Consider the following 12,414-nt stretch of genomic DNA (forward strand, 5'->3'; position numbering starts at 1 on the left):
CACGTTTGGAGGGCGGGAGCAGGGGATTTTTCGTTTAGCCAACATCATCACTCGTGAAGCTACTTCTTTACAAAGTTCAATGCTTTGTATTGTGAGAAATTCTCTAGAGTGAAAAGGAAAAGAATCATTAATCTTCTAAAACTAAAGAATAGCCTGAATCACCAATTGAAGTTACTAGGTACGAACAGAAATATTCTTGTGATGTTACAAATCAATCTAACAAAAACATGCGATTGCATTCATGTGAAGCATAAATTCATGGAAGTACCAAATAATAGATGATCTCTCTGAGTAATCTGCTATCACTGTGCACAACCTACAGCTGCTACAACAACAGTGTATTCCTGTGACTATGGTTTCACATCGATTACTAAATAGGAGGGACCAATGCTGTGGAACAGATACTTTGATGCCCAAAAGGGATTGTTCTCCATCAATCCTCTTTGCAAGGAACTGATGACAAATCCCAGGTTGTAGTTTGACAGGCTTGCAGCTTACAAATTATCCACAACAGTCATTCTGGTCTGGCTCAAGCAAAGAATGCATCCAATGTTATTGTTTCTGCATTAAACGTTCAGCATCTCCAAGCTGCACTTCACCTCCTTGCGACTCGTATCCTTTCTCAAACATCTTCTCGATCTGCTCGAGAGATTTGCCTTTCGTTTCTGGAACAATCATGTAAACAAAGGCAACAGAGGTAGCTGAAATTGCACTAAAGAGAAAAAAGGTTCCAGCCACGGTAATTGCACGAGAAACAGAGAGGAAAGACATGGCAACCAGACCACTGCACACCCTATTACCCACAGCTCCAAGCGCTGATGCTTGAGCACGAAACCTTATAGGAAATATTTCAGATGTCAACACCCAGCAAACTGGACCCATCCCCACAGAAAAGAATGCTACATTTCCACAAATTGACAGTATTGCCAAAGCAATCCCCAGAGATCCATGTCCTAGTAAAGAGAGGCTGATTGCCACTGTGAACAAACATGCAGTCATCCCAATTGTGCTTGCATACAGCAGAGGCTTCCTTCCAACTTTGTCAATTAAAAAAGTCGCTACAAGTATAAATACCGTCTTTGTAACACCCACAGCTACCGTAGCAGCAAGAAGCTTTGATTCGCCCTGCATACCAGCAGCTTTAAAGATCTCGGGACTATAATAAACAGTTGCATCAATACCAGTAACCTGTTGGTAACACTGGATTCCAAACCCAGTGAGTAACATCCTGCGCAGTGCAGGAGAAGGGCTTAAAAGTTCACGCCAGACAGGCTTGTCTTCATGGTTTTGTGCATCAGTAGTATTTCCAGCAGCCAATTGAATTTCTGCTAACCTCTCCTCCACCTCTGCATCATTTTCATTTGTTTTTAACAGAACAGACCTAGCTTCTTCAACGCGGTTCTGCACAACCAACCACCTTGGTGACTCAGGGATTACAAATAAAGCAAATGCTATCAAAACGGAGGGCACAATTCCCACAACCAGCATTATCCTCCAATTTATGTGTGCTGGAAGCCCGGAAAATGCATAATTAGAGACATAACCAAGAAGAATTCCGATATTAATGAAAATTTCTGGAAAGGAGGTGAGTGAGCCTCTAGCAACAGTAGGTGATATCTCCGCAATATAAACAGGTGCAATCATGACTCCAAATCCAATTCCAATTCCGGCCAATATTCTTCCTATCATTAGTATCTCAAATGAAGGGGCTGCAGCCATTACTGCTGCTCCTGCTTGGAAGATGACAGCAGCTAAGCCCATGGCCCATTTTCTGCCAATGGCATCTGATACTCTTCCACCAGCTAAACTACCAAAAATTGAAACAATGCTCAAGATACCAACCAGAATTTCTTCCTGCACCTCTGTTATATTCAAGTCCTGATGAATGAATAGGATTGCACCACTCATGACACCTACATCTGCATAATCGAAAGGCCACTTCAATTCACTCCACCAACTAATCCATAACAATATTAAGACTAAATAGTTATGCCAATTAACATGCCTGAAATATATCTTGAAGAGGGGCGGGACCAATTTGAGACGTTTTCCTTTCTTAATTTTTTTGACTATCGAATTTTTTTTCCCTTTCATTTCCCCACTCAATATGCCAATGTCACCTAATCATTACCATTCATAACTAAGCTACTCACCCTTCTCAAAATGTGTTGGTAATGTGACCGAAATATATGGAGTAGCAAAGTAAAAGAAAAATAGAACTTTTAACTTCCCCCAAGTTTCTTTCCAGAAGCACCATACTTCTAAATTGAATCAGGACAAAGAGATACGAGCAGCTTTACAGCAAGAGTACCAGCTGCCAACTAAAATTATACCCAGCAAGCCATCATCTAAGAGCATTTTCATAAATTCCATGTGCTATTGTTCACATTCTGCAGTAAAAGGACATAAGCCCAACCTCGGTAGAGAATTGCATGGAGGGGGCATCAAATCAATCTCTCTTAAACAAGTAAAATTTAAGCTTCCTAAATTTTGGAGTAGACATTTCACATATAAGAACATAACAGGTAAAAATCGAACTATGCCACATAAAATTTTTGACTCGATGCCAGAGTTCATCAATATTGAGATCACCTACGATTTCCAGTTAGGTTTAGTTATCAACTGCCTCAAATGCAGAGCTCTATTTTCCAGTATCATCTCCAAAGGGTCCCAAAAACTATGTTCAGAATGCACAGAACAGATTCGATAGTCTAATGATAACAAATAAGATATTGAACAAACCACCAAGGCATACCGTTGAGCAAAGTAAATGTATCAAAGGGAGAAACAGAAAACTTGCCATATCCAAGGAGGACATTGTTGAGAGATGCAAAAATAGCACAAGCCAAAACAAACTTCCTTGTAGTCTTCCTCCTATCTTCCAATTGATGATGATGATGTGAATCATCATCACCATCGGTCAATTCAGAATCCATTCTTTTGTACTTATTTTTAGATCCCAAAGGCAGAGCAGACATGTCCATATCTCCTCCAAAAACTCCGTTCACAGTAATATGGTTATTATCATGGATTCCCATGTTAGAGTTCCAATGAAAACCAAACAACACTAGAAGATCTAAAACCAGTCCAATATTCTTTATGGGGTGAGTTTCTTGCTCCTATAAAAGAATATACACAACTCCTCAGTGCAAAAGAAACAAAACCCGCATGAGGAATGATATGAGGAATGATAAAGTGACGGATCATCTGGGCGAATTGAAATTCAGATCTGAAAGAGTTCTTATTAAAAAAGACAAGACTTTGGCAAGTGGACATTTTTTTTTCTTCTTTTTGTCCTGTAAGCGAGGAAGAAGGAATTAAATATAAGAAAGGTTTTGTACAATTGAAATGGTATAAAAAATTACAAGTACTCCATCGCATGATCTTGACCTTTCAGTCGGCTTTGTTTAAGAATGGAACCTTGCAACCTCTGAGCTATTGACGTTCGAACAATTGGGCCAATGTTAGTAAAAACTCGAACCTGTCGTAGCCTCTGCCATCCCACAAGTCCTTCACAGAGATCAACCAAAACATGATTCAAATCTCACTCAAATGCGCATGATTGAAAGCTGACCAACACTTACCTATGCATTCATTTTAATCTTTAATGTGATTTTTACTTGCTTCTCACTTTCGTTTCCTTCTGATAATACTTCACAATACTATAACATGGAAGCACTTTTCGTCCTATTACACGTTGCTGAGCAATCCAGCTGGATTCCTCCTATCATCCACAGTACTCTCCTAAGCGAGGGACGTTTGAGTCTTTTTCCGACTTGTTTAGAAATGTTGGCCTTGATCAATCAATTTTACTTTAATTGGTAAGATTTTTGAGGATGAAGGATTTCTACAAGCAGCTATCGATGCAGCAGAGGTCGTGTGGAATCGTGGCCTCCTCAAGCGAGTTGGAATTTGTTATGGCTTCCTTGCTCTTATTGACTAAAAAAGGGACTGTGGAGTTTCCCCAACAAGGCAAAGGCCTTCAGCTCCTTCTTCCTGGATAGAACCCACAAGGTTTATATCAAAAGGAGAAATGCACGGGCGGATGAGATTGCCCCTATTCACTCTTTGAAGGAATTGGGGGTTGGCTTATCTTTCTCTGGACGTGTCGAACCTACAATTGCTACATTCTCTGCTAAATTCTGGAGCATGATACTAAGTCCTGCAGACTCAGGTGATTCAACTCTGGGATGATTAACAACTTGTCAGTCCGCAGTGCAGATAAAGCTGGAACTTAATAGACTCTGCATCACATCCTTTTGCAGGCTGCACGCGTATCCAAAATAGTCTGGGTATGTGGGAGGGTTCAAGTGCTTTTTTAGTCGTAATACCAAGTCTGCCAAGTCAATAATACGCAAAGGGAGCAACATTCCTGAAAGCTCGGTGATGGGGAAATTTATCAGCTTCTTTTACTGAAGAAATTACTGAAACTCAGTTCGCAAACTGCACCATACAAAATAATTACCCACTGCACAATGCAATTCAGTTCACAAACTGTACATCAGCACAACAATGTTTAAATTTTCAATATTTATCTTGGTGTGGCAGCACTGGCATGTGGTCATTCATGCTTATTCAGGAAGGTGACCAGAAGCTTGTTCGCCTTCTCAGAAAACTGCTCCTGAACAAAGTGGTTCCCTTCTGGCAAGAAAATTATTTCCAGATCAGGAACAGAGTCTTTCACCTTTCCACATGTGATGCAGTCTTCTATCTTTGCAAGCTTTAAGGCATAATCCTTTCTCCCATTACCAGCAGGGAAGGAACATTTATTCTATGATTATCAACACCATCATCTCCCAACCAGGACCCTGCACAAATCCTATCACTTAAAGGCATGAAATCAAAACTATTCTTCAGCAGTAGAGAAACTTTACCTGTATGGGACCTGCAATGCAGTATGAAAACCAAATCTCTCATATAGGTTTGCATAGTTCATAAGATCTTCTTCAGCAAGCCAAGAGGGTAGTGGTGTAGAAGGATCAACCAAGTCCGTTATCTCCTGCTCTTCCTTAGCTACTTGCAACTCACTACCAGTGAAGAGAATGTATATGTTCTTAACCACTGTCTTAGTATCAAACCGACAGTCTTTTCTGCCCTTCTGGTTCCTGAGTGGATCATAGACAAAAAGTTAGGTAAAAAGAAATCGACTTACCCACCATCTCATCACATAGAAGCCCTAGGGGAGGTAGTCTAGATAAACATCAGGACCCATAGGCAGGAATGGCAGGCCCAGTGTTACAAGTGCTGATACCGTCTTGGTGAAGGAGTGCAAAATGATAAACTACTACAGCAACGAAATCCTTTCCCACAAGAAAAACCTGCATATTTTTGAACCAAAGAAAGTTCCATTGTGCAAGAAAGCATAGAGTGGTCAAACATAAAAGCTAGCTCAGCCTTTTAGTATGGTTACTGCTATGACAATTGGCATTAAGCACTTCTTACCTTCTGAAGCTCAAAAGAATCAAGAATTTCCAGAAGATCATCCACAAGGTCCTTGAAAGTTTTCTCTTCTGGTTCTGCAGGCACTTGAGAAAGTCCATAGCCTCTGAAATCTAGTGCTACTGTCTGAAATCCACCGTTGGCTACTGCAAGCATCTGATGCCACTATGAATGCCATATTTCCAGAAACCTGTGTAGGAAAACCACTGCAGGACCTATTTGGTATGACAAAGAAGATATTAGAAAGTTTTCTTCTTCAGTGCTTCAATGTATGGTAAATCAAACAAAACTCGTAGTTGGACCTGATCCAATCTCTGCAACATCATCTTTAGTCCTCTAACTTCCACGTAGCCATGCTGGATTTTTTGCAGATTCTGAAATTAACTCAAATTGATCCGCTTCCACAACACTCGATTTTATCCATGCATGTACACGCAAAATACGTACCGCCACGAGTGGACAATTTTAAGACATTATTAGCCACCTTCATTTTACCTTCTTCTGGCTTTCGAACTGCTTGGCAATGCAAAGTTGCAAACAACTTCTAAACTACGTAAAGAACTGATCATGTTAATGAACACAAGTACACAATGGAACGTAACAACGCTGTTAAAACCACAAAGCAGTTAGCTTCTTGTTAATTAGCTGCTATAATGGCAAATCATTATATAACCATAAAGCAGTTATAAACTTCTTGTTAAGTAGAGAAGGTTAACTGGTGATGTAACCCCCTTTTTTTTTTGGTGGAAACTGAAGAAGAAAAGGACAAAATATACTTTATCTCATTCTTTAGGTTTTGCGCTTATTCATATAACACTCGTATAATTTTAAAAGATATATATAATTTTCTCATGATTTGAATTAAAGTGTCAAGATGCTAATGCTAATTGTAATACTTTTCAGGCCAAATTAACTGTGGCAGCATGCCATGTCCTGGCATAATTCGTTGATATCTTCTAGTGCGAAATTCGGTGATATCTTCTTCCATACAAATTAACTGAAGTTTCTGGTTTGCAATTTATTTAGCACTGTGAGTGTTAAATTTTCAATCGTATCATTGCAATTCTATGATTTTACGGCACGAAATTGCAAACTCCGGTCTCAATGCTGGTAGGATTGCTAATGTAGAATGTTATTTGGAGCATTAGACCTAATTCTATATATTTGTGGAGCTCCTCCAGTTGTGTTGTGGATGGACGTTATAGAACCAAATGCTTTTGTGATGCATCCATGGGAATTGATTTATTTCCATCAATTCAGTAGATGGGAATAATTTGATTCCCAGGCCCTCCACGTTCATGGGTGGTGCCGTGAGTCAGTACTTTCTCTATGAACATGTGCTGGTGGAGACCACGATTTGGATGTATGGTTAGGCATTTGAAGATATTGCATTATCTTGTCTGATACTTTTGTACCCAAATACATGAATGTTACCACGAAAACAAAATAATGGTTTGGTCCTACCTCAATCAACTAGTACAATTTTTTTTTCTTTTTTTTTTTTGGGTAAACCAACTTGTACTGTTTCAACTTTCAATTAACATCCATAGATTCAATTATTTCAATGGTACCCACAAGCCGTGTGGCCCTGAATTGGTCGTTGGATATCATCATTAGTCTTGCTTGGAGCAGTCCTTTTCCAACTTGGTAGGAAATTTCGTCTTGGAAAAAAAATGAATGATAAATAAGTAATGGACTTCAGTAGCTGCAAAAAGTAGTCCAACCATCCGACCAAAGCATTTTACCTTCATCTGCTAAAGAGTTTCACAGAAGATGGCTGAAGCTGTACTCGGTTTTGTTAGTGAAATCGTGAACAATAAGATACTTCCATTTGCTGCCGACGAGATCAGCCGGAGATGGCGTGTAAAGAAAGACCTTCAGAAGCTTGCCGACAAACTAAAGACAATGCAAGTTTTGATTTCTTCTGCTAAATGCAAGCAATCAACAAGCAAAGCCATGCAGCAGCTATGGCTCAAAAAGCTCCAGTCCATAGCACGTGATGCTGAGATCGTGTTGGATGACTTCGGTTATGAAGTTCTGCGGCGACAGGTTGAGAATCGGAAGCGCGACAAGGTACGCATCCTCTTTTCTTCCTCAAATCCTATTTCCTTTCGTGGAAAGATGGCTAAGAAGATCAAGAAAGTTATGGCATCTCTAGAGGAAACTTACACAGAAGCAAATCAGATGCTTGGTCCGGTTCAGCTAACCATGACATCTGCTGATCACAAAGGCGATCGGTCGACTGTTCCTCTTGTGGATCGGTCGACTGTTCCTTTTGTGCAGGAGTCAGAAACGGTGGGAAGGGAGGCTGAGGTATCTCAAGTCGTGAGCATGTTAATTAGCTCAGACTATAAGAAGGATTTACCTGTCATCTCAATAGTTGGGATGGGCGGCCAGGGTAAAACAACCCTTGTACAGATGGTGCTAAAAAATGAGAGTGTAATGAAGCATTTTGATAAAACAATATGGGTGTGTGTATCTGATGATTTCAAAGTGGAGAAGCTGTTGAACAAGATGCTTCAATTTCTCGGGGATAAGAATGCTGAGACGACAAACAGTGTAGAATTGGTAAGGAGGCTTCAAGAAAATTTGAAAGGAAAAAGTTACTTGCTTGTGCTTGATGATATTTGGAATGACGATCCACTGAAATGGGATGGCATGAGGAGCTGTTTGCTCGAAATAGGAGGTGCTCCAGGAAGCAAAATATTGGCTACCACACGTAGCGATGATGTAGCCTCAGCAATGCAAACATCTGGTTTGCATCATCTAGACATCCTCTCAGATGATCATAGCTGGATGTTGTTTGAAAAACTAGCATTTGCAGACGGTGGTGCAACAAAGACTCAACATCTGGTGGACATTGGTGAAAGGATACTGAAAAAGTGCGGCGGCGTGCCATTAGCGATCAAAGTGATCGGGGGTTTGTTGTATTCCAAAAATGATGCCTCGGAATGGTTGACGATCGAGAAGAGTGATATATGGAACGAGTCGACCGATATTGCAGAACGAGTCATGTCTGTCCTGAAGCTGAGTTACGAGAACTTACCTTCATGGTCAGTGAAACAATGCTTTGCAAGTTGTTCTATTTTTCCGAAGGACGCTTTCTTGGAAAAACAAAGCTTGATTCAGATTTGGATGGCCCAGGGATTGATTAATGATGCCAAGGGAGGAGGAGGTTATTTGCAAATGGAGGATATAGGCAGTGATTACTTCAACGTATTGCTTCGGAGTTCTTTGTTGCAAGCTTGTTATAAGAATTCCTTTAATGAAATCGAGGACTGCCGGATGCACGACCTTGTGCATGATCTTTCACTGCAAGTGTCAAATAATCGTTTCTTCAATACAGAGGATGGCATGGAAGTCAGTCATGATGATGAAGTTATGCATTTGACCATCATTGGGAGTCAACGGAAGGTGTTAAAGAATATCGAAGGGATTTCTCCAAATTTGCAAACGCTTTATTATCGTGGGGGTGATGGTATTATGCTCGAAGACATCTTGGAAAGGTCTAGATACCTTTGTGTGTTAATAGTAGACTGCTGGCATATGACTCATCTCCCGAATGCAGTGGGTGATATGAAACATTTGAGACATCTTGATATCCGTGAAACTCGTATCACCGCTCTGCCAGATTCGATCACAAAGCTCTACAATTTGATGACCTTGAAAGTGTATTGCTTGGAAGAGATACCTAAGAAGTTTGGCAATTTAGTTAACTTGAGACATCTCGAGTTTTCTAAAGGGGAGGACGGATGTTTGTTCCCTGGAATCGGGCAGCTGGCTAATCTTCGGACGTTGCCGCACTTCAGGGTAAACCAAGACAAGGGATGTCAACTTGAGGAGTTGGAACACTTGCGTAACCTCCGAGGCGAGCTAAAAATTTCTGGACTTGAAAATGTGAGCAGCTTTGAATCCGCAGCAAAAGCAAAGTTGTCTGGAAAATCAAGCATTCAAGGTTTAAGACTTTCATGGGGCGATACAAATGAAGATTGCGACGACAACAATATCAACAGTGTCATGGAAAGTCTCCAACCTCACCCAGACTTGAAAAGTTTAGCCATTAATGGTTTCGAAGGTTCAAGGTATCCGTCGTGGATGGTGGCAAAGGATCACTTGATGGTACTCCTGAGGAATCTGGTACACATCGAGTTGAGCGGATTGGGTAAGTGTGAACAAGTACCACCACTAGGGGACTTGCCTTGTCTCGAGTCCTTAGTGATGGAGTCCTTGCACAATGTGAAGCGCATTGGGGCTGAATTCTATGGTCTCGAGGATATTAATACAAGGAGCAGCGCTTGTAGTAGTAGCAGCAGTAGCAGAGAGGCGAAACCAATCACTCTGTTTCCTAAACTGTCGCGTTTTGTTTTGGAGGACATGGGAAGTCTGGAGGAGTGGTCAGATGCAATGGTTCCCTCGGATTCTTCTTCATCAATTAAGGTATTCCCTAGTCTCCGGGAATTGAGAATCGAAGGGCTCCCCAAGTTGGCTGTTTTACCGGATATGGAGAACCTGACATCTCTTAAGGTGTTAGATATAACGGAATGCGGAAGCTTGGCCTGTATAAGGAATTTGAATAGCCTCACATCTCTGGAATGCTTATATTTATATGACTGCTCTGCTTTATTAGATGCTTCTCTGGATATGAAAAACCCCCAATCCCTACGTACTCTACGCATCTCAGGATGTGATAAGTTGAATCCTTCATTGAGTAATGATCTTGAGAAGTTGACGTCGCTCGAGAAGTTGGCGATCCGCTCTCATGACCCTAGTTGTTGGCCAAGTATGGTTCTCCACCATCTGGCCAACCTCCGCGAGTTGGAACTCGGTGGCTTCTCTGACATCCTTGACCTTGATCATTTCCCGTGGCCACACTCCATCACCAATCTCGTCTCTCTGGAGCGTCTTGAATTGCGTGGATGGCCAAAAATCACGTCTCTCCCAGACCAAATTCAGCATCTCTCTACCTTGACGTCTCTAGAGATAGAGGAGTTTGAGGGGTTGGAAGTACTTCCAGAGTGGATGGGTAGCCTTCGGAATCTTCGATACTTGTGGATCACTGAATGCTCTAACCTCAGACAATTGCCCTCTGCAGAAGCAGTACGACACCTCACCAATTTAAATCAACTGAGTATCGCCAGCTGTCCTCTTTTAGCAGAGAGATGCACCAAAGGAAGTGGCGCAGAGTGGCCCAAGATTGCACGCATTCCCGGTGTTTTAAGTAGTTAATATTTCCAAGGTTCTGTTTTAATCTCTACTTATTCGGTTTGTTTAGAATTCTATTAGTAGTACTTTTTTTTTTTTTTGCTTATATATAATCCCCGGAAGGAAAAAGGAAATAAAAAAACGCTACTGCTTCCTTTTAAATGGCCATATCCTTCTTTACATTTTCTTTTCCGTAGATTCTTTCGTCCTCGTCCTCCTTATCATTCATTCTTTTTGTTTTTTAAAGGGTCAGAATCAAGGCAACTCATCCAGCGTCACAAAAGAAGAAGAGCAGTTTTCCTACTCTGAAAATTTACATCTTTTTTTTTTGTTGGGGATGAATACTACAATCGAATTGCTAGAACAGAGATGCGCATGTATTTTAAAAGAAAAATTACAAATTGACTAGGAACTGAATAAATACTTTTGTTCTCTGTTGTTATGTAATCAAACTTCGGGCCAATAAAATCTAACAGCTCTGAGCTGCAGAATTTCTGGACAGACTCTGTCCTAATAGCAATCCAATAGCCTTCACTACTTGTATATATATAAATATTTCCAAAGTTGGATTTAATGAACTTAGATTGAACAATTACTATAGCAGACTGGACATGGCTTTACCCAAACAAATTTCATTCATGGAATATAGCTACTCCTGTATTCTATCTAAAGTTCCTGTAGCAGCAGTGTGATGATGTTTGGTCAAAACGTTATTCTTTAGCATCCATAATATTTAGTCTTTAAATTTCCAATTTTTTAACCTCTCAAAAGCATACACAGTCAGGTGATCACCTTGCCACACTACTGTCTCTTAGCCCAACTTATTAGGTGCTGTGGTTAAGGTGATGTGGGCATATTGTACTTTATGATCAACCAAAAAATATTCGTATATATTTTTCTTTCATACAAATTAGCCCATATCTTTCCAACAAAAAAAAAAAAAAAACTAGCCGATGGAGGCAAATAAAGTTGGTTGAGCCCGTAGGGAAGAAAAGTAGGAAAGCGGTCCGACATATTTCTTGAAAGAAATTAGCTTATCAAATAAATATGAATGCCAGCCAAACTAGATGACTCTTGGCAAGGACCCGTCCAACATCAAAAGAAGGGAAAGGATTGGACTGATACATGACTCTAGACCCATTGGTTATTTAGCAATTTGGTTTAATTGTTTTGACCCGTGATTTCAGTTTAAAAGCTCGGATCTAATACAAATGGCATCAAAACAAATTTTGCATAGTTTGTACGTGGGTTGAGTCTGGATCAATATGTTATTTCTAGGTCCATAGTTTTAATCATTTTGAGTTAATCATTTTGAATCCATAGTTTTAACTCAAAAGTTTTTTGGGCCAGAATTTAAATTAATCATTTTGAATTTGTGATTTCAACTCAAAAGTTTCTTGGATTAGCTCTTGAGGTTAGGGCGTTACAGTACCTAAAGCTTACTATTTTTTAGGCCTAGCATGATTTTTCTCACTAAATTCCTGATACTTAGTGTTGAATTTAGATATGCCTAACTTTTGTCTATTGACAGTTAAGTTTTCATTGGGAAACACCATTAAAAAAAAAAAATCACTTCCAAACGTTTCTAAGGAAACGGAAGAGGGTGAAACGTTTCTTTCTTTTTTTCCCCCCTAAGGAAGTTAGGAGTCTGTACATTTTAATTCAAATCGATTCTTTTAATTTTTGTAACTTTTGTTGTAAATTCATACAATTACAGTTTGAATGTAAATCCGAATTTGACAATTCATACAAAAGTTGATGATTACATCAAAC

The 12,414-nt window shown here is 40.1% G+C and overlaps 3 protein-coding genes across 6 annotated transcripts; 1 reads left to right on the top strand and 2 right to left on the bottom strand.

The window, feature by feature from the left end:
- Window positions 1-127: 127 nt before the first annotated feature.
- Window positions 128-7,067, bottom strand: LOC113688820 (probable polyol transporter 4). Of its 4 annotated transcripts, XM_072050985.1 has the most exons (6): window positions 5,742-7,067; window positions 5,443-5,654; window positions 4,875-5,318; window positions 3,391-4,808; window positions 2,801-3,119; window positions 128-1,919 (listed from the first exon to the last, which is right to left on the bottom strand). In XM_072050985.1, the coding sequence occupies exons 5-6, from the start codon at window positions 3,036-3,038 to the stop codon at window positions 553-555; spliced, it is 1,605 nt and encodes a 534-aa protein (XP_071907086.1). In that variant the 5' UTR covers window positions 3,039-3,119; window positions 3,391-4,808; window positions 4,875-5,318; window positions 5,443-5,654; window positions 5,742-7,067; the 3' UTR covers window positions 128-552. The 4 variants fall into 4 exon arrangements, with proteins under 4 accessions (XP_071907086.1, XP_071907088.1, XP_071907089.1 ...); XM_072050987.1 differs by having other exon boundaries at window positions 2,801-4,808; window positions 5,443-5,645; XM_072050988.1 differs by having other exon boundaries at window positions 2,801-4,808; window positions 4,875-5,105.
- Window positions 3,940-5,765, bottom strand: LOC140007368 (epoxide hydrolase 3-like). Its single transcript, XM_072050112.1, has 7 exons — window positions 5,742-5,765; window positions 5,443-5,604; window positions 5,209-5,318; window positions 4,886-5,105; window positions 4,589-4,771; window positions 4,466-4,468; window positions 3,940-3,996 (listed from the first exon to the last, which is right to left on the bottom strand). The coding sequence occupies exons 1-7, from the start codon at window positions 5,763-5,765 to the stop codon at window positions 3,940-3,942; spliced, it is 759 nt and encodes a 252-aa protein (XP_071906213.1).
- A 21-nt stretch (window positions 7,068-7,088) lies between the features above and the next one.
- LOC140007761 (putative disease resistance protein RGA4) lies at window positions 7,089-11,142 on the top strand. Its single transcript, XM_072050983.1, has 2 exons — window positions 7,089-10,675; window positions 10,889-11,142. The coding sequence occupies exon 1, from the start codon at window positions 7,213-7,215 to the stop codon at window positions 10,663-10,665; it is 3,453 nt and encodes a 1,150-aa protein (XP_071907084.1). The 5' UTR covers window positions 7,089-7,212; the 3' UTR covers window positions 10,666-10,675; window positions 10,889-11,142.
- The last annotated feature ends 1,272 nt before the right edge of the window (window positions 11,143-12,414 follow it).

This window comes from Coffea arabica, chromosome 5c, assembly GCF_036785885.1.
Source record: "Coffea arabica cultivar ET-39 chromosome 5c, Coffea Arabica ET-39 HiFi, whole genome shotgun sequence".
Taxonomy (NCBI): domain Eukaryota; kingdom Viridiplantae; phylum Streptophyta; class Magnoliopsida; order Gentianales; family Rubiaceae; genus Coffea; species Coffea arabica.